The 22,126-nt window shown below is 37.3% G+C and overlaps 2 protein-coding genes across 5 annotated transcripts in view; both read right to left on the bottom strand.

Annotated features, from left to right (window-relative positions):
• Positions 1 to 1,190: 1,190 nt before the first annotated feature.
• On the bottom strand, positions 1,191 to 11,657 carry LOC136243297 (uncharacterized). Of its 3 annotated transcripts, none has more exons than XM_066034818.1 (3): positions 11,344 to 11,657; positions 9,895 to 10,654; positions 1,191 to 3,924 (listed from the first exon to the last, which is right to left on the bottom strand). In XM_066034818.1, exons 1-3 carry the CDS (start codon positions 11,345 to 11,347, stop codon positions 1,419 to 1,421), a joined length of 3,270 nt encoding a protein of 1,089 aa, XP_065890890.1. In that variant the 5' UTR covers positions 11,348 to 11,657; the 3' UTR covers positions 1,191 to 1,418. The 3 variants fall into 3 exon arrangements, with proteins under 3 accessions (XP_065890890.1, XP_065890891.1, XP_065890889.1); XM_066034819.1 differs by having other exon boundaries at positions 11,497 to 11,657; XM_066034817.1 differs by having other exon boundaries at positions 11,520 to 11,654.
• Positions 11,658 to 14,511: 2,854 nt separating this feature from the next.
• The window catches only part of LOC136242455 (rab GTPase-binding effector protein 1-like), a 12,601-nt gene continuing 4,986 nt past the window's right edge, over positions 14,512 to 22,126 (bottom strand). Inside the window, exons 10-18 of one of the 2 annotated variants that reach the window (XM_066033880.1) lie at positions 22,039 to 22,119; positions 20,194 to 20,292; positions 20,109 to 20,147; positions 19,897 to 19,989; positions 19,457 to 19,655; positions 17,915 to 17,961; positions 17,356 to 17,445; positions 14,702 to 14,782; positions 14,512 to 14,637 (exon numbers count right to left, since the gene is read on the bottom strand). In XM_066033880.1, the coding sequence (XP_065889952.1) occupies positions 14,626 to 14,637; positions 14,702 to 14,782; positions 17,356 to 17,445; positions 17,915 to 17,961; positions 19,457 to 19,655; positions 19,897 to 19,989; positions 20,109 to 20,147; positions 20,194 to 20,292; positions 22,039 to 22,119 (741 nt within the window). In that variant the 3' untranslated portion in view covers positions 14,512 to 14,625. The remainder of the gene's footprint in view (positions 14,638 to 14,701; positions 14,783 to 17,355; positions 17,446 to 17,914; positions 17,962 to 19,456; positions 19,656 to 19,896; positions 19,990 to 20,108; positions 20,148 to 20,193; positions 20,293 to 22,038; positions 22,120 to 22,126) is intronic. The other variant, XM_066033881.1, reaches the window with a different exon arrangement.

Genomic DNA, 22,126 nt, shown 5'->3' with positions numbered 1-22,126 from the left:
ACCAGGAAAATAATAATAATAATAATAAACTTTACAGTGTACATATACCTACATACATACAAGTTGCAGATGTTGGTATGATACAATTGGGACATATGGCAGCACACTGATGGTCCACTGACATCCTGTGTCAGTGGCCGGAAGCTAAATTGTAGCAAATATTTCAAAATGATCGAGATTCTCTAATAGAACAGTCAGTCAAACACTCTAATAGAACAGTCATCGCATGCAACAGAGAGAATGAGAACCAATTAAAGTGTTTGTTCCCAGGAGGCTAATATGTACTTGGCATGGTGCTGTAAAAATGCAAGTCACATAATTACACTGAGCAGTTGCTGTCCTTTGAATACCAATTGCTACAAATCAGAAGATCAATCAGAAACCATGCATAATATTTTCTACATAATTACTTGCATACAAAGATATTAGGCAAGAAAATCCTTATAGCTTGAGGGACTATAGATAAGCACCCCTGCTCTAATATGCCTACCAACCCTGTAGCACATCCCAATTTCAAGCTATTGCTATTATTTGTATGTTGCAGTTGAATTGACACTTCTCCATTTACATTCTATCATATGAAGAACTTCTCTGCATGCACAAAGAAAAAGTACACAAAATAAAAGCATAAAAACAAGCATAATAGGCAAAAATTTGGGAAAATGCCAAAAAGCATAATAGGCAAATTTTGGAGCATAATAGACTCAAGCCTAGTACTGGCTTGTCAGCAATGTCAGGTCAATAAAGTAAGCATCAAACTCATGCAGAGGTGTGCTTATGGTGGCTCTATACACCTGTTAATGAAGTAAGAAACTGCTTGCAGTTATATAGTTGTATCAACAAACCGCACATACTACTTAAGAGGCATATAATAATATATTCTGAAGACAAGCTTGAGAATGTTACTACCTTGCTTGTACCTGTATGCCTGCAGATATATATATATAGCTGGAGACAACATAAAAAGTCACTGAGCATTTTCCTCTTATAGTCACCGTACAATATGCATGCATGCTAGGTTAGAAGTATAAGGACCGGACCACTAGCTACTGGCCTTTAACCTAACTTCCAACACTAAAGTCTCTGCAAACCATGACTACATGCAGTGAATACGAAGGGTTCACTGCATGCTCTAAATGTATGCTTGTTCAGATAACAAAAATATAGCAGCTGTATCTCATGCACTCCTACTATACACCTTATATAGAATATAATTTGAACACACAAAATTCATAATTATATGTACAGCCTTATATCCAGTTAAAGTTCACCTCATTAGTAGCATAACAAACCTTATTACAATAAGCATCAAGTTCACTAAGCCTATGGCTATTTGTATTCATAACTATATACCTGTATATGTGATCAAGTGGTTTATTAATTTATAGTAGACTAGTCATTGTAATGTTGTACCATCATTAATTTTTTTGCCATACACTAGTTCCTATCATTTGTAGACGATCATTTTTATTCTCCGCTACGTAGATAGTTCCTTGCTTGTTAACAGCTAAACCACATATTTTATTAAACTGTTCTTTCCCTTTACCACTAGTCCCAAACACTTTAGTTAATTGGCGAGATTCCTCATTAGAAAAACTAAAACTTAAGATGGAACGAAAAAAACTTTTCTTTCCTGGTGGACCAAACACAAAAATACGATCATTCTCATGATCTCCAACTATCAAATGGTTGTCTGGGGTGAAAGCTACAGCACACGGTCTGTTACACTCAATCTTACATACAAAGGTGTGATCATCTTCACTGTACATGTTGATGCAGTTGTTGTAGTAGTCTGTCACATATACACTGTCGCTGCTGTCTACAGCAATGTATTCTGGGTGTTGATACTGGTTAGGATTGGATCCTTCAGAGCCAACTATGCCACAGAGTTCATTATTCTTGTTGGTATCAAAAGCCTGTACTCTACAATTGCAACAGTCCACTACATACAATATGCCTTTGCTATTGAAACACAATCCAAATTGAAAATCATATTGATCACTTCTAGTTGGAAAGTTTATTGTTGACAAGTATTTCCCTTTGATTGAAAATATTTTTACCAAATGGCTACTTTTGTCACCAACTGCAAAAATAATATCATTTACAGCAATACCTGATGGTTTAGTGATTACGCCATCACCATAAAATGTTAGCACTTCTACTAAAGTAAGCTCACTGCTTACTATTCTTACTTGTGGAATGGAACTATCCAAAATTATGAGTTTATTATTAGGGCAAGCAGCTATATCACCTGGAGTCTTGCAGTCTAATTGCCACTGCTTGTGTTCTCGTACCAAGTTTATTAATTTACCAACTCCTTTGCCAAGTAAACTACCTCCCACTCCACCACACATTCCTCCAATAAACCCTCCTACAGCTCCACCAATAGCAGTACCTACCACTGGAACAACAGAGCCAATGGCAGCACCAGTGGCAATTCCTGCTAATGATCCGCCAATACCTCCGGCTGCGCTACCACCTGATGTAGCTGTTTGCTCTACAGTATAGTCCACAAATTCTTCTTGGTCCATTTGACCTTTTGTTCGTTTATGTACAGCTCTGCCCATCTGAAAAGCATAAAAAGCACCTTCAATGAGCACCCCAGCTACAATCGTTGTTTTTGCACCTTGCTTGACAGCATTAACAGCTGCACTTTTGGCAGTCTGGGCTGCTGTGGCATTTACTGTTTGACGTGCTGCCTCCTTTGTAACTTGTTGAGCAGCAGCACTAGCTACGTTTTTTGCTGTAGCAGCTTTTCCACCTTCCTCAATTACTTCCTTGGACACTTGATGTGCAATCATCTTTGTGCCAGTATTTGTAGTTTGAATTGTAGCACCTTTTCCACTCTCTTCCAACATTTCTTTTGAAATCTGTTGTGATACTGTTTGTGAAACTTTTCCTTTGACTGCTCCTTGAACTATACTAGTTGTAGTTGGCATACCAGCAGCTTTGCCTCCTTGTTTTGCCATTCCTTTAGTAGCAGCTGTTATGGTAGCTTTGCCTCCTTTTTTTGCTATTCCTTTACTAGCAGCTGTTATGGTAGCCTTACCTCCTTTTTTTGCTATTCCTTTACTAGCAGCTGTTATGGTAGCTTTGCCTCCTTTTTTTGCCATTCCTTTACTAGCAGCTGTTATGGTAGCTTTGCCTCCTTTTTTTGCTATTCCTTTACTAGCAGCTGTTGCGGTAGCTTTGCCTCCTTCTTTCACTATTCCTTTAGTCATAGATGTTGTAGCTTGAACTAAAGCAGATGTTCCTACACATTTACCCGTAATTGCAGTAAAAAGCACACCCCAGCTACCAGCACTGCTATCAAAAACATGACCAAATGTTGGCAAATTACCATTCTTAACTGCCTGCACAAATACATACTTTTTGAAGACAATTTCAACTGCATCACACAATTGACATTCAGCAGATCCCATCTTCACATATGTCACTAAATGCTCAGAATTATTGTGTAAGAAGCTATAGCGGTCATTTTTACTTTTAAGTTTTTCTAAACGTTGCATTTCCTCATCCAATTTATCACTAATACATCTGTATGATTTCTTTTTAATATTGCTAGGGTCTAAGATGTCTGACTGATAAATAATTCTCTCTTCAAGCTTCAATTGTTCAGCTTTGCTAGGATCAAATATGAGTTTCTCTTCAATAAATGGATCTGTATCTGTTTCAAGAAAGGTACTGACAACTTTGAGTTTACCCTTTCCAAGGTTATCTACTACATAAAAATTGATCTTCCATCCTGTCTTGGTCTTGTAGAGTAGATGGTCCCCGGGTTTAACATCCTGAAAATCTCGCTGTATAGGAACAAGTGATGAAGACTCTGGCGTAATGTTAAGCAGATACTCCACAGTCTTTTCCACACCAATCTCTGTAATCATTTCAAAAACCTTACCCAACTGGTCTCCATTGGTGACTTTTCTACATTAATAGTACAAATGATTATTTGGTTGTCACTATCATTATACAAGTACAAAAAAAAATTAGGGATCACAGAAATAAAAAGTAGGGAGGTCACCTGTATACACCTGCAGACAGCCAGACTGAACTAGGGATTAAGTAGTATATTTGCAGGTGTAGGTGTCATTGTTTCACTACTTGTTATTTCTGTGATTGCTTATCAAATCTAAAATTCCTTGTACTTGTTTGTTTGCTTGTAATATAATTATGAATGGTGAACTCAAGCTTACGTCAAAAGAAACAATGGTACTATAAAATTAATTTTGTGTCTGAATATGTGCCCCAACCATTAATTACTGAAAAGGTGAAGTGGCTATTGCGTTTCATTATCAACTACAGCACTACATTACACAGCATTACAAATGAAGATCAGTAAAGAAGCACCAATCCAGTTACAGTGCTCCCTCGATTATCTGACCCTTGGGACCAAGACATGTTCTGATAATCATACACTCAGTATGATCAAGAGTCAAGGTTTAAGCCTTTCTGGCCACCAATATCACACTGAAACCAGCCTCACACAATACCTTCATGGTGTATTGGTTAGGTATAATCAAGCCCAAAAGTGGCTTCAGTATGACCTGAATTGCTTCCAATAGGTTGCTACAAAATTATTCAGTGGAATTTCTGACTGACTGCTTGACTGATTGATGCCTTCAGACAAGTATAATTTGATAACACCCAAGGCTATGGGCTTGATTCAATGTCATTTCAGCCTGACGGAGTTTGTCTTTTGGCATACTGCAGTACGTACAATGCATACTTAATAGACTTACCTATGTCCTCCATTGTGTCCCATCTGTCTTTGCTGACAGCAGATTCATGGTAGTGCTGTGTGATGGCTTCCCTACATTTGTAATGGGAACCACCCTTCTTGTAGTGCTTTTCATGTGTAACGCTGTGTAACAGGCTGAATATAGCTGAAAACAAAGTGTAATGGCCACTTCGCTATTTTAGTAGTTAATAGTTGGGACAGATGAAATAATCCTAGCACCAGTATTTCTTATAATGTGGTATGTGCAGGTTTACCAGTCATAATAATGTAAACAAATAAGTAGAAGGAAAAATTAATCAGGAATTTCATAGGAAGGTTGCCTACGCCTGAAGGTATACTAGTGGACATTTAATCCATTCATGGGTACAGACAAAGTAGAGATTAAATCTCCACTAGTGTATCTTCAGATGTAGCTGACCTCTCTTGTTTCACTACTTTTTTTTTTTATCCCTAATTGAATTTAAAATTCCTTCTACTTGTGTGGTATGTAGCCAGCATAAGAAGCCAATGATGTGCTACCAAAAAATTAACACCTACATGCTAGTGGAAAAGAAACAGGACAAAAAGGAGGACAGAAGAGCATGTCCATGGTGCATGCACTGCAACCAATGCAATTAGTGAAAAATGAATGTCTTGCATAGGTCTAAACAACACAGTGACAAAATCAAAACTGTAGCATTACCATACGAGTTATACTTGACTATAGGCATCAGTCAGTTAGTAAAGATCAGTCAGGTAAACTTGTCAGACAATTTACTACTACTACTTTGACTATGTGACTACTTGATTCAAGAAATACAGACTTATCTGAATCTGTAGTCATTTAGGTAGTCAGGTATTGTCTGAACAATCAGTCAGTTATCACGTTTAATTACATTATCAAATTATGTACGTTTATCTAGTTGGGTGTTCCCCTTTATTACTGCGGTCACTTGAAGATGGAAGAATTTTCACCTCACGGTTTAACCATCTCAAGACATATCGATCTGTTGCTAAGTGGAATAAACTTGAGTGAATTACTACCTTATCTGTATACTAAGGGATTAGTATCAGAACAAGAATGGCTGTCCAATCCATCCACCGCCTTGGACACTTGTTCAGTTATGGAGTAATTCCTGATGAGGCTTATGAGCAAAGGAAGTACCCACAAGAATTTGAAGAGTGTCTAAAGGAGTCAAGCGGTCAATTATCACACGGAGAATTAGCACTTACTTTGGAGCAAAGTTTCTATAGTGATGAAGAGGTAGGTTTGCAGTTACCACTGGCTCCTTACAACATAGCCTACGGAGATATGTGGTTAGTGCTACTACACGGTGAAAATAAGTATATTGCAGCTTTGTTATGTAAACTTGGGTAATGTAATTTGATATTCTGAATGCATAAGTTGCATTGTGACTTGTTTACCTCAAAAGGAAGCAGACAGAGCTGTTGTGACTGTATCATAAAAACAAGAAACTCCAACACTTGTCCTTGGTAAACGAAAGGCACATTCAGAAGCAGAACGTGTTCATCACCAGAAACATAAACAAATGTTGTAGTAGATTAGTTGGTGCTATCATATTTTTGTAGGAAACAGATGTCGCAATGTACTACCAAGCCAGCCTTCAGTATTTGAGGGCAGACAAGATAAGATTACTGAAGTGGTTAAGAAATCTAAAAGTAGAAGTCACTTCTTAACTCTTACTGGTCTTCCTGGTATAGGCAAAACTACACTAGCCATTGCTGCAGCTCATGAAATTATTCTCATATCTTCTGATATGATCACTATTTATATTCCTTTGAGGAGTATCGAAATGTCAGTGATGTTCTGTCGCTGATACTCAAGGAGTTGTCTGTGGGTGGTATTGATCAAACTGATGCTAAGAAGATGCTTCTAGCTTGGATCAAACAACTGTAGCCCTGTGAAGAACAATTGTTGCTTGTGATGGATAACATAGATGATTTGTTGGAAGCTGACCAAATTGGGTTTGTCCACTTGATTCAAGAAATACTGTAATTTGCTTTATTTTCATGCAAAAAATTTCGTGATAAAAATTTTATTGTAAAAATATTTTTGCATGATTTACATGAATGACTGTTATATTAGAGTAGTTCAATCTTCGTGCAAGAAATTTTCGTACAAGTGTTTGCATACGAAAATTATTTTACAACGAAAAAAAAAGCAAATTACGGTACTGACTTACTACTACTTCGACTATGACTTGAGGTAAAGAACATACCCATATCAGTAGGTATGTTCAGACAAAATCAGATAAACAAAGCCCAAACATTTGTATAATAATATACAGAACTTATTTTAATAAAACGTATATACACTTTAGGCAAAATACTCTAATAGAACAGTCATTTCCACAGTTCGGATAACAGAACATTCGGATTAATTGATGGCCAGATAATGGAGAGACCACTGTATATATGACTGTTCCATTAGAGTATTTCAATCTTTACAAATTCAGGAGCTAAAGTCTTTCTGAAATGGAGTGGAGAACTATATTTGCTGCTACAGAATGCTTGCACAGCATACAGCCATCTTAGTACTCCTTTTAAGGGGTCACATGATTTATATTTATTTTCTAGTTCTGTAGAACGCAGACCCACTGCATCTGTGAAACATAAAACAATTGTCATGGCTTTAGTTTTCAATGAAACCCTCCCAATGTTTCTTTTAATTGTTCTATACAAATCCTATAAGCTCATGTGTCATACTTCCTCCGTTCATGATCTATAAGGAAGAGCAGTACCAGCAGTTGTAGCCCGAAAATGGTGTCTCTAGCACCACAATTGGAATTAAGAGCTAGAAAATGGCTGGATTATCGTTAAGAAACTGTTTTCTGCTCAGTTGGTAACATGAATCCAGTCTGTGAGTTCAGTCTCCGAAATACTTTTGTTAGCAAAGTTGGTTTATGGTGGGGATGCATTATGTAAAATGCAAGAAAACATTAGGAATTGTATAAGGATCATTACAAACTGATGAGATCATTACTTGATAAAATTTGCAATAAACCAGTACAGTCACATGTGCATGCCAGATGATAGTCTCCCTTATTCAGCACTAATGATTTTACTACCTTGTAGCATGGCTAAAGTAAGGATTAAATTTACGTGATGACCTCAGAAAATGAATTTTTTTGCACTTCTTTGTTAGCTTATTCTGTAACATAAATCGTATCAAAAGTGGCGACCAACTTGACTGCACTGATAGAAATGGAGTGGTACGTACTCAAGATACTTATACAAGCCCCCATCCACCATTCAGGAATGTGTTTGCTGTCTATATGATATATGTGGAAAATTGCCCACTTATCAGGATTATCTTTTAAGTGTGCTTGGCATCATGCGCATCGATAGTGTTGCTGCTTGTAGGCAACTATTCTGGCGTCAAGTGGAGGTTACCGGTAGCTAAGTGCTGGTACCTGATCAGTGGCATGGCAACGGCACAGTGAGACCATACCTATATTCAAAAGTATATGTCAGATACAATATTTGTAGCTACTGCACTGTCTGCAGATATGTCAAATACTTTTTAGTTACAAGCTACATAGTTAGCTATTGTAAAGGAAAATAAATGTAGCTACATAGTTACATATATATAGCCCATGGACAACACTGAAGTATATAGCTATATGTTAGCCAAGAAGTATAGAAGTACACTGGTTTTAAGGGAACTACACCCATATAGATAATGTTACCTTTTGAGATTTTACACTCTGACCATTCTATTGGAGTATCTCAATCATTTTGCACCAATTACAAAATAAAATTCTAGGCATCACATTAACTTATTTTTTTGATTAGAATTGTGCAAAATTGGGTCGGTCAGGTCCTAGCAGCTACTTTTCAAATAGGTATAGTCTGATGTGTATATACATGAGATCTGGACACACAGACTTTACACTTTTGTAAACAGTATAACTCATAAGATAGGTATAAATTATAGGATAGATAATCAAAGATGTCACTGGCAATTAAAAGTGTATGCTCAATTACACAGTTAAGTGATTACTCTATTAGAGTACAGTATTTTGCGCAGTATAACAGACATAACAAGCACCCTCTCTCCAGCAGCCTGCCATGCTGAAAAACACTAAGTCATCTGTAAAACAACTGGCTCTGAAACACACACAAAATTCCCATTCTACGTTGCTTTCATTTGTGATTTATGATATTGATAGTAGACTAGGTGTACTGAGATGTGTCCAAGTGCAGGCATCATGCGCTTAGCTGTTTTGATTGATTTTAAATTGTTGTACTGTTTTAATCATCTCCCAAAAACACCTGATTATTTTATGTTTGTGCCTTTGCTCATTAGGGATTGTACTCCCAGTTCGTTGTAGTTTTCATTCATTATTATAATTTTGAAGGTAACTAGGACATTGCAAATGGGCTGGCCACTTATCCAGTCAGTAAAAATCCCATTACTATAAAAACTCAATGGAAGTACTATGAAGAAATGTTTGAGTACCCAACCAAGTGATACTGCCAAGGCACTGACAGGGTAATGTCACTCTGGTTTCTTAGCAATATACCAATTATTTAAACCATGGTATTGAACTGGTGTGTAATAATACACTGCAAATTAGCTTGCCATCACAATTCTGTCTTGAGAGTAAAATGTTTTAGGTTGTTATTTCGCAGATCTGGATCTAGTAGTAGAGGTCTAAAATGGCATCTATAACTAAGGCATACCGATAATAGTTATACCGCAATATCAAGTAACAATATCATACAGTCTATATATGAAATATCAGAACTGCTCAACACCAAATCCTTGCTGTAATACCTAGTATTACATACTAAAGGACACTACCATACTTCATGATACAAAAAAAGACATTGGTATAAGTACCTACTTAGGTGCAGTTTTAGAGGGGTTTCACTGGTTTCCGGAAACCACTCAAGTTTTTAAAACAACAGCGAATATACCTTAGTAGAACAGCCGACAGAATTTGAAAGCCAAATTCTTTATCTTAATGCCTAAACACATTACTTATTAAAGTGGTCATACCTCACACACCATGCACTTAAAATAGCCTCTCCTGCACTTGTAAATGAAACACCCTAACAATGGAAACTGTTTCTCATCACTATGCCCTACATAAATCACTTTGAAATTGGAAACCAGTAAGCAAATCTTCTATAACTGCCCCTGTACTTACTCTTTAGAACATTTTATTGTTGACAGAAACTGCAATATATCCTTGCAAGCTATCCTCTTCTCTTTCACTTCAAGACACTCTTTAACAATTGGTAGTAATGCAGAATTACTCATCATGGATATAAACATTTGTCGGCGATCTAGTTCACTAATTTTCAGAATTTCACCCTCTGGTGTTGGCCACTGGCATGTAGTCAAGTGAATAATCACACAGCCAAGTGAGAACACATCTACTGACACTGTGTAACAAGGGGGGTCCTTTAGTGCCTCGGGTGGCATAAAACTTGGAGTGCCAGGTTGTACTACCAGCTTAGTAGGTGCGTGACATGCCCTTGAATCACCTAACACTTGTGCTGACCCAAAGTCAGCACAAAAATTTGATGTGAGAAGGATGTTATTGGAAGACAAATCACCATGGATGACCATTTTATCATGTAGATAAGTCAATCCTCTACTAACATCATGTAAAATAGTAATTATTTCGGGTTCTGGCATTTGTTGGAATGTTTCAATGTATTTAGTTAAGCTAAATGGCATTTTCTCCATGATTAAAACTGGTAACAAGAAGGAATCATTGGGTGGTCCATTGTTCTGGTAAAATATTCCAACAATTTTAATGACGTTCTCATGCTTCAGGACACTGATTAGCTTTATCTCTTCACAAAACTTTGTGAGCATACGCTCCATGTCTTTCACATCTATTTCGGGTGTGAAGAATATTGAATGTAACTTCTTGCCGACGTACTGTTGTCCTTTCCAATCTAAATCAACAACAATGGCACATATCAAAACATATGTATGGGATTTGTCAAATCAAGCATTTTCAGGTGGTCAACATTAAAAGTTTTCAAACACTGGGTTAAACCTTTAAAAATTAAGAATTAGCTATGCATTAAATAAATCTAAAATCTGTTTAATATCCTTTTTGAAACCTTAACTTGGTAAAACAGGCTGATCATAAAATCTCATCATTCCTTGTCATTTTTTGTCCAATACAAAATACATGTATTTTACACTACATGCAAAAACACTAATTTACAACCTTTAACTCACAAAATTTCTACAGCACACCATACAATAAAAGAAAGCCCTTGACTTTCTCTATCCAATTCCGACCGTACAAATGGGAAAATGTCGCCATAGCGACAGTTATTTACTGCTGATGATGACATAATACGAGCTCCATACATTAACCTATTGGAAAATTTAATTATCTCGACGGGAAAATCCCAATTTACAAGTTGTTATCCTCAACCAAATTCGCTAAATTTGGTATCATTCTACGCAGCGAAGGATGCTTAATAAGACTCCGACCGTACAAATTGTTAAACAGGTTAGGTTATAGAAATATGTTTAAAAACACGTGTTTTTACGGGAATTCTGAACACGTAAATTTTGCGGTACAAGGCTCCTTTCTAGCTTCCCCTTCGATACTACACAAAGAACTTACACATGAATCGAATCGCCTTTCATCAAGGAATTTGATAAACCAAACTTCGTGTCCCTCAACCAAAGTACGCGGAAGTTATGGCGCCTTGTTTAGAGGACGGTGTTATTTTATACGAAACGGGCGTAACCCATTCGGAAATCCGGAAAATCTTACACAAGTTTTGATATGATCTGCACCTCGGCGATAATTTTCTTCTTTCTTGTCTCGGCCTCTATCTTCTACGTCAGTAAGAAGAAGCGGTGTAAAATCACCTTCAAAGCGTTTAAGAGCCCTTACCAGGGTAGGAGCTACTGCCATATGCATGGCCGACTATAAGGTGCCCGCCCCTTCGCAGAGAACTTTAATAAAAAGCTAAGGGCGGGCGCTGCCACACAAACGACCCTTCTTGTGACCTTGTTTCGAAGTAGATGAGTAATATGCGGATCACAGCACGAGTTTGGAACAAAACCCTTTAAAAGCCACGAGTACCCAAAGTCACTCTGAAAGTATAGTCTATATGTAGCAATATGGCTAAATCTGAACTATACTGATGCTGTTGTATTCCTATGGTATAAATGCATTTGCTGTTTGAAATTGTAGTAAATTATTCTTATTGGATTTATTTTTATTTAATCAGGGAAAATAGCATCAGCCAAAAAGGCTGTGTTTTCAGCTATGTCCTGAGTCTCAGGGCATAGCTGAAAAACAGCCTTTTTGTGATCCGCATATTAAAACTATGTCAGAACACAGAACACAAATACAATATGAGTAACTTACAGTACATACATACATACACAAAACGAAGTTACAACATGCAATACAATTTCTTAATTCTGACACAGTTTTAGCACCATAAAGTGCTGGTGGTAATCTGTTCCAGATGGCTGTGCCCCTGAAGGCCAATGACCGTTGGCCAAAATTAGTTCAAACACTGGGAACATATAACCTGTGTACGTTTCTACTAGAGCGACCAGTGACATCTACAGCAAACGAAAAAACTCCATGTAAATAAGGAGGAGAAATCCTATTAACAATCTTAAAAACTTGAAGAGCGGTATGAAAAGTACGCCTTTCAATTAGAGACAATCGCAAATTAAAGTTATCAGAAGATGGTAGTGATGATGTAAATTTAGAATGAAGTCTCTCTAAACGATGAGTACCAGCAGAATTTGATGGTGACCACACAGTATCACAGTAATCTAAAATGGGTAGAATATAAGCTTGATACAATAACTGCAGAACATTAGAGGAAGCCGGCTTGACTCGATTTACAGCAAAAAGCTTCCTTCTAACTCTACTAAGAACATAATCCACATGAGCTTGCCAAGTAAGATGTTGATCCAAATATACGCCCAGATATTTGGTAGAAGAAACTTGCCTTAAAATATCACCATCCAATGTTAATGTAAGATTCAAACCTCTAGTTCTCTGATGAGAACCAATAAGCATACACAATGATTTAGATACACTCAACCTCAATCTGTTAACAACCAGCCAAGTAAAAATATTTTCTACTTCAGCCTGAAGAGTTTTTTCAACAACAGAAAGGTCACTATGGCTGAAGTGAAGCTCGGTGTCATCTGCATACATATTGATATCAGAAAAGTAATAGCACCTGGCAAATCATTTACATAAATAGAAAAAAGCAAGGGCCCCAGAATTGACCTTTGAAGAACTCAAACTTTGATAGACCCACTAGATGACAAACAACCTTGAAAAATAACTTGCTACATTCTATTATGTAGAAAACTCCTTAACCATGAGTGGGCACTATCACTAAAGCCAACAAGCCAACTTCTGCAATAAAATAGAATGGTCCACACAATCAAATGCTTTAGCCAGGTCCAGAAATATGGCACCAACATATTCACCATGATCAATAGCACTAGAGAAAGAGTTAGAAACGTGCAAGAGAACATCTTGCGTTGAATGTCCAAAACGAAAACCAGATTGTTTTTGTGAAAACAAATCATGTTTGTTGAAATAAGCAATTATCTGATTAGAAACAACCCTTTCCAATATTTTAGAAGACTGATAACACAGAAATGGGGCGAAAGTTGGACAGCGAGGAACCAGTGCGAGATTTCGGAATTGGTGTTACAATAGCAGATTTCCAGCAATCTGGAAAGGTGGCTGACACAATACTCCTGTTAATTAACTTGGCCAAAAGCATAGCCATACAGACAGGAGAGGCCTTAACAAACTTTGTAGAAATGCCATCAACCCCAACCACCTTATGACCATCCAGACGAGAGATACACTCGACTACTAGACAATTTTAAAGGTGACACATCAGTGTTTCTGTTAATATATGAGGTGACAGAGATATCAGAAAATGGTAAATCACTAACAGTTTTCTGAGCAACAGAGAGAAAATGCTGATTAATATCTTCACTGGTTACATCTGAATTAGTCAGGTGTTGCTTTTTTGATGAGAAGACAAATGGTTAAAATGCTTCCAAAACTTTGAAGAGTTATGCTTAAAATCTGATGCCAAATTAGATATATATTGTCGCTTCGCTGAGCGAGTCATGGCAGTTACTTTATTGCGACAACGTCTATATAGCTAGACCAAACACTAGGATCGTCAGATTTTATTGCCTGACGATGCAACCAGTCCCTTTGTTGCCTTGCAGAAATTATCTCTCGAGAATCGTTCCAAGGAGCACTAGTGCGCTTCACTCTCAATCTACGTAGTGGTACCAATACATCTAGAAAGTATTTCAAAACAATAGTAAAAGCTTCAGTACAAACATTAATATCATCAACATCAAAAACAACAGACCAGGAATCATCAAGTAAAATCTTATCAAGCAATTCATTGTCAAGTTTATGATATTGCCTAAGAGAAATAATTTTATGATCAGAACATTGAGAGATACCACGAGCACAGAAATGAGTGAGAATAAAATGATGATCGCTACTGCCACAAGGAATAGCAGCAGTAGCCTGAAAATGAGATGGAAAGAATAAGATCCAGATGTGAACTAGTTGTAGCTGTCACCCTAGTAGGACTTTGTACAAGCTCATGTAAATGAAACTGATTCATAAATGAATGTAAAAACTTAACCTGTGGAGAACTGGTCAATGTAGGATCAGAAAACTTTCATGTGCAACTTGCTTGCCTGAACTGCTGTTTTTCACTATTTGCATACAGCCATTAATTACCATACAAAGCCATTACAGAGCAGAGGATTTATATGTTTTAAATTATTATATAATTTTGAAAATGCATGTATGAGCATGTCTGTGTGCATGTTACAAAATGTTGTTTTATAGATTATAAACTAATTTCTCCTGCTGCTAGCTATTAACCTGAAAAACAAACAAACAAACAAAAAACATTATTACAAGACAGCAGTCTGAGCACCAACATCACCTGTGTATCATCTGTTTGAGTAGTAGCCTTGAGGCCATCTATTACCTTTTTGAGCTCGACAATTTCCACATCTTTAGAATGCTATAGATTATAAAAAATACACACCACAAATAAAAGCATATAACTGGCAGCTATGTGGGCATCAACCTCATAATGATTGCTTTGCAAAACTTTCTGGGGGACCCCCAAGCACACTACACAGCATTAAAATTTCTTAGTTATTTATGCCCCCCCCCCATGATAATAGAAATCCCTACTTTACCCCTCTGAATGAAAAATCACTGATGATTACTCATAACATGACATTTAGTAATAACTATTGCACTACTGAAAACCTGTGTAGCAGTAGTCTTGCATAGCCATACCACTTTTTTCTTTTGTGTGGGGGTGGGAAAAAAAGGATCTGGTACACCTAAGATAAGAATTCTGTGTACCAGACCCTTTTTTCCCTACCCCCACACAAAAGAAAAAAGTGGTATGGCTACACAGACACAGAAAACTAAACTTGACCCCCAGGTATCTTGCAGTCTAGGCGAGTCACACAGTCTGGTTGTGCTAGGTGATCAAATACACTCCATCACATAGAGGCAAAGCTTTGACAAATCATATCAGAGAGAGTATGCAAAAAGTACACCAAAGGAATGAGAGGCGCTTTATGTGATATGATGGAGGGGGTGTCAAGGAAACCTCTGGATTTAACACAGTATTTGTAGTACAGTGATTTGCATGTCGGTTGTCAGTCGTACAAAAATTCTGAATGGGACTCACGTGAAAACCAACCAATGATAGGCGGCCAAACATTTTCAAATTCTTACGAAATATCTGATTGGCTGTTTTCACAAGATATCACCAGCAAAAGGAATTGTAACTGACAACTGTCTTGCAATTTACTGTATTGGGAAGATGAGAACTCAGCTGTCTCAAAATAATGATGAATGTACAATAGAACAGTCATTTCTACCATTTGGGTAATGGAATGTTTGGTTAATTGATGGCTGGACAATGGAGGGAACATTGTATGTGTCTAATTCTATTAAAGTAATTAAACAGGGCTCTGTATATAAATGAATGGGGTTCTTTATTAGAACTTTTGATTATCTGAGCACACTCAGGACCCAATAAGTTCGGGACCACTCCTATTTATTTATTTATTTGTTAAATGTTAAACAATGCTTCCCCACTATGATACTTACATATTGAACAATAATGCAAACAAGATACTCTAATAAAGCAGTTACGTAATGCTGACTATTCTAATAGCAGTCACAAGATTACCTTGACAACCAGTAGAAGAGCCCACAACACAGCACAAGTCCACTCCTTCATTCTGGATAATCACGATACAGTGGAACCACGGAAATGACTGCTCTATTAGAGTAGTGACTGTTCTATCAGGGTAGTTGATATACTAAAATTTAAAAAAACTGTTCTCAATGCTATTTAAGGTTATTTATACACAGTTTCAGAGATACGAACTTTTCAGACTTATGGACCACCCCTGGTCCCAAGGGGTTCGGATAACTGAGGTTCTACTGTAGTGGGTTCATTATAGGGATCGCCCATGATTTTTTTTGGTTTGTTGCAAAAATCCTAATAAAATGCACACCTAAAGACCATAAGCATTCTTCGACTCAGAGCAACCCTCTAGCGGTCCTTTGCAAATGAGTATTGTTCGACTAGTAAGTATCAAGTGAAAAGGAAACAGTATGTGTATTTCAGACAAAACTGAAATTTGCCATTTTGTTCATATAATATTATTATTCTTTCAAAGGCATAACGAAGTTTACAAGTAGAATCCTGAGATAAAAAGTAGAATCCTGGGATATAAAGTAGCTAAGCTTGCTGAATGGATCATTGTGCGTGTCCATGACCTATTTTTGATTTCGTTTTAGGATGGAAACAGCCCAAACCGGGTTGTTTCTTCTTGCTAAAAGGTCATTATGCATGCAAAGCCATACAAGATTGTGTTCAGAGTTAGGTTTTCTGGTGTACGCTGCTTGTTGCTAATAAAATCTGTCCTTATTAAACTCAGTATAGGCCAGGAAGCTTGATAACAACAACCCTTGTATTGAATTGCACTAGTAATGTAAATTCTAGCTCATATTAGGAGACTCTGTAAATGCACATTGCAATTTGATCAGTTTCATGTGTGTACTGAAACGTTGATGGCATTACTATGCAGAATAATTACACTATTCACAACAGTCTTCATTATCAATAAAACAAATCCATAATCCAGTACTGGATTAATAAAAATAGATGAATTGAGAGGGAGAATAGGGATTGCTGAAAAATCCATGAAACAAGAAGGGATTACTGGGGTGGTAATGTAAACCACAAATCCCTACCTTGACTCGTTTCAAAATGATGGAGCATGTAACTAAAATTTAATGACAAAGGGTCAAAATAGGGATTTGTGGTTTACATTACCACCCCAGCGATCCCTTCTTGTTCCATGGCTTTTTTTCAGCAAAATTTTCATAGTATCTATATCACTACTAGTTATGGATTTTTAAAGGGATACCAATTTTTGTGCAACTCTTTCAACCCTATCATACAACTACATATTGTGTCCTTTTACCAGTACAAAATGCACAGAAAATGAACGGATGAATCTATAAATAATAAATGATGGTACAATCATTTACGCTAACATTTTCTCTCTGAACAGCTTCCACTTCCTTCGCTTGATTTTCTACAAACTGCTTACACTTCTCCTTGATTGACTGACTAGTTGCCATTGCCTAGCAACAAGGATGCAGTAATATTTTTCCCAAACATACTAACATCAGTTCAGTTAAGTGCCAAGCTGTAAGGACAGGCTTCAAAAAAGCCAGAGTTTAAAAAGTTGAGAAATCAAAAGTGGTGGCCAAGATATGGTTGCAATGACATCAACTTTAATAATGACACCCCTCTTGACAAACTATCTGGATAAAATAAATAAGGACAAAAATTTTGGTTCCTAGAAGTCTGACTACACACATTACAAAAACCTCTATAATATGGCAGCAAAACCGGACCAAACTTTCAGGGTCCCAAAGCGGCTGCTATAGAGAGTAACCGTGACTCCAGGAAACTGCTGCCTTCCTAAAATATTACTCAAAGATAGTCCTAGAAACACCTGCTAATACAGTGGGTAATCGCCAATTCATTTTTGCTACTGTAAGTGTTCATGGTAGCTACAAATAGACACTTGTTTTTACACATTCTCACCTCTGCTTTTTCTTTGACTAGTTCCTTGTTGAGTGTGTGTAACTGAGCTGTAACAAAAAAATTTTAAAAAAAGACTTGAAGACAGCATTTAACAAAAGTTGTATGATATATAACTGGCCTGGATATTTAGATTTTGCTGAGACTACACAACTGTTATAACATTTTTATAAACCATTTCAAATATATTGGTTACCACAGAATCTCTGGGAGACTATATAGTAGTAGCATAGCAAGAATCACCACAAATTTGGAAGGCGATGAATAACTTAATTCTTATTTGGCTAAACTAATTCCATAATACCATAAGCACAGTGTGAGCTATTAGCCTGCATTGGCTTGGGTGATTGGTCAAACTAACATTCAATATTGCATATAGGCATGGCACACTTATTGTGCCCCTTCACAAAAAGGGCGGGCGGCGTCAGACTATGCATTCCTAATGTGCAGGACCACTAAATTGTGTCACGTGAACATGCATGGTTGCCATGGCGCTAGTAATATATGAAATATCGTATGGAGGGAAACTTTGGCGCCATTAAAATTTGGTGAATTTAACAAATGACCACAAATTTACCAAATTTTCCCCATCCAAATATTTTGCTAGTAAAGAAAACAGCAAACCAAGCCTCGAACTAAACAATTTTCCACTCGACCAAGGGCTACTGGGCCAGGCATCGAACTAGAGCCAAGCCTGCCTCGACTACTTCACTAGGTAGCTAGCTGTATCCGTGACCTCACCTCAAAATGGACGTGACAAGTAGCGAGTGCTACCATATCAAGTACAATACTCACTATATTCCAGAGGGTGTAGATCTACTGTCCATATAGTATTACCTTTTAGTTGATTGCTGACTCCAGGTGCCAAAGAAGCGTGGCACTCCAGATCCTTGCTTCACAGCGATTAGTAATCTAATTAATTAAATAGGGCATGTGCTTTTCTAACAATTCGCCTAATTTTATTTTGCCAACAGTGATATTTTTTCTTGATTCACCAAATTTTTCCTCCTCCAAAGTTTCCCTCCGTACGGTAGGAATTTCCTGCCATATAGATGCACAAATATCTAACTTATAATATGGTATAGACATACATACTAGGGCTGAGCGATACTACCGTTTTATCGATATTTCGACAGTATCGATATCGCGATATTTTGTTATTAACTATCGTGATACCATGCCTGTACATTACTGTCATTGAAAATCCATTTGTTATGCTGTACTAGGCTCAAGAATCCTTGTAAGTCATAACCTGGTTACCCCTGCAGAGAGGTGTGAACACCATAACATAACTTCAAAGTATGTGTTACAATAACTGTTACTGTAAACAAGGTTGACAGTGGCTAGTTTGATGCTACTTTTGAAGACTTCCTGCAGGAATACTGAGCAATACACTATGTGGCACCAGCTATGATTGACATATTTGTAAGTATCGTGAACTATTCAGTATCGTGAATAGTGGCTTTAGTATCGATCATAATACTAAAATGGCAGTATCGCTCAGCCCTAATACATACCATACTAGGAGAATATAAACATACATACCAATTTCTTGGTTAGCTGATGACAACTGGGATGAGAGTGTGGCTTCTAACTCATCCTTGCTGTTCTGTTCCGACTGTAGTTGCTCTTTGAGGAACATTATTTCACTAGATAACTTGTTCTCTACTTCTTGTAGTTTGGCCTGTAGAGCTGTCAACTCTTCAAATGTTGTCGCTACATTGGACTCGGCTTCTTTTTGTGCCTATAGCAAACAAATTTGAGCTAACACTATCAAACAGTTACATAGACAATAACATTGGCAGCTTTTATTTGTACATGTTTGTTAAAATAATTGAGCAATTCTGCTTTTCAAGCAAACAGGATAGATAATGTTAAATATGCAGTCTGATGATCAATGTATAGCATGGTACGTCTGCTTAATTCACTAGTACAATAATCCAAGGTATTATGAAAATGGTGTACCAGTGTCATACAGGACATACCAATTCTGCTGTGGTTATCTTTTTGAGCTGAGCATGCATCTCCTCAGACTGAACTGCCTTCAAACATTCATACTCTTCTCTGGCGGTCTCCGTCTGAACAGTGAAAATAGAGTACATACTATGAGAAGGTGTGTATGCTGAATAAATGACAAAGGCATACTAAAAAAGTGCATGCGTGCATGACACAAACACACACACACAGAAATATAGACCTGTTGAGTTAAGATGATTCTTTCCTCGCTCATGCGTGCCTGTATAATGTGGTAAAACATCTGATCACTGCAAAATACAACTCACCACTTGCTGCTGGGCATCTTGTTTTGCCTTGACAAAATTATCCTGCAGGCTGGCAAGTGTTGATTTTAATTCCTTTTCACTTTCTTGATAAGACTCCACCTAAAATCAGAGGGACAGGACAATAACATATAACTTAAACGCGAAGAAAAGAAGAAACTAAAAATGGGAACAAAATGAAATTACCCAGCATTCTTGGTTACCAGAATGCTACCCAGTACACTACCATTCCCAACCGTTTTATTTTAGATGTAAGGCAATATGTTCCTCAGCTTCTATTTAACAAGTATAACGAAAAATTAGGAACTAATAAAAAGTAGTGAAACAAGGGAGGCCGCCTAAACCTGAAGATATACTAGTGGACATTAAATTCCTATTTCAGTCTATACCACAACTGAAGTAGTGTATCTTCAGGTGTAGGTGACCTCCCTTGTTTTATTTCTACAATCCCTATAATCAAAGTTAAAACTCCTAATTTTTCCTTATACTTGGTTGTTTACTTTACCTGCAACATTATTATGACTGGTGAACCTGTGCATAACACTGTAACCACATTAGAAGAAAGAATGGTACCAGGCTAACTGTTTTCATTTGAACACACGCTCCAACTAAATATATCAATTACTGAAGTAGTGGAGTGGCCATTATGCTTCATTTCAGCTATGTTCAGCCCACTATACAGCGCTACAAACGAAGAACACTATGAGAAGGACCTCTGCAATCAATCCAGTCACAATGGAAAACACAAATGATTCCCATTACAAACGTAGGGAATTTGAAGCGATAGCGTGGAGTTATCGCGAATCAATACCTTGCACTGTTAGCAAAGACAAATGGGACACAAGAAGAGGACACAGATAAGTCCATGAAACATGCATTGTACGTACTGTGGTATGCCAAAAGGCACCTGTCAGGCTGAAGCAATGTTGAGCAATGAAAATATCAAGCCAGTGGTCTTAGCTGTTATCGAGTTGTGTTTGTCTGAAGGCATCAGTCAGTCAGTGGAAAATTCCATTAAATAATTATTTGTAGTGTCATATTGGAAGCGTTTCAGGTCGTACTGAAGGTACTTTTGGGCTTAGTCATACCTAACCAAATACTACCAAGGTGCCAGAATGGTAGTGTGAGGTGGCTTTAGGGTGACATTTTTAGCCAGAAAAGCCCAAACCTTCATGATCCCTAATGTACAGTACAGTGGATCCTCGCTTCTCCGAACCTCAGTTATCCAAACACCTTGATTATCCGAACACCTTGATTATCCGAACACCTTGATTATCCGAACACTAAGACTGACTGTTCGATTAGAGTATTCTGTCATTAGCGTGTGTTCTATTAGAGTAAATGACTGTTCTATTAGAGTAATTAGAAATCTGTATATATAAATCAAAGGGCTTCATTTATCTGAACAAATTCACTAATCTGAACACTTTTGTCTAACTCTAGGAACAAAGGCGTTTGGATAACCGAGGATCCACTGTACTAACCCCCTCACTAGAACTGCTAACTGTAAAAGCTGAACCCTAACCAACAACTAGAACTGGTGAGTTGTGTTATAAATTTAGAATACTAATGCTCCATCCCTAACGTTTTTTTTCTACTGGACTTTCAATCAAATAGGGGAAATGAATATATCACTACTGTACCAGCGTTGCAAAAGATCAAGATACTCTAATAGAGCAGTCACACTGCAGCACAATTAGGAACATTTTGACAAACGTATCATCACATGCATTTTCCTCCTCAAATATTTTTCAGCAACAATCAAAACCCCTCCCTGGCTCAAGCACTACTTATGAGCACTCCCTACTACACTCCCTAAAACACGTACTCCCCTCACATAGCATCTACCTGTTGTTTCATTTCATCCTGTAGTCGTTGCAATGTCTTTTTCAACCCTTCTCTTTTCTTTCTCTCCATCAAAATTGTAGTCTAAAAT

This window comes from Dysidea avara, chromosome 13, assembly GCF_963678975.1.
Source record: "Dysidea avara chromosome 13, odDysAvar1.4, whole genome shotgun sequence".
In the NCBI taxonomy this organism is placed as follows: Eukaryota; Metazoa; Porifera; class Demospongiae; order Dictyoceratida; family Dysideidae; genus Dysidea; species Dysidea avara.
Note: the sequence above shows the minus strand (reverse complement) of the source record. Positions and strands in the feature narration are given on the sequence as shown.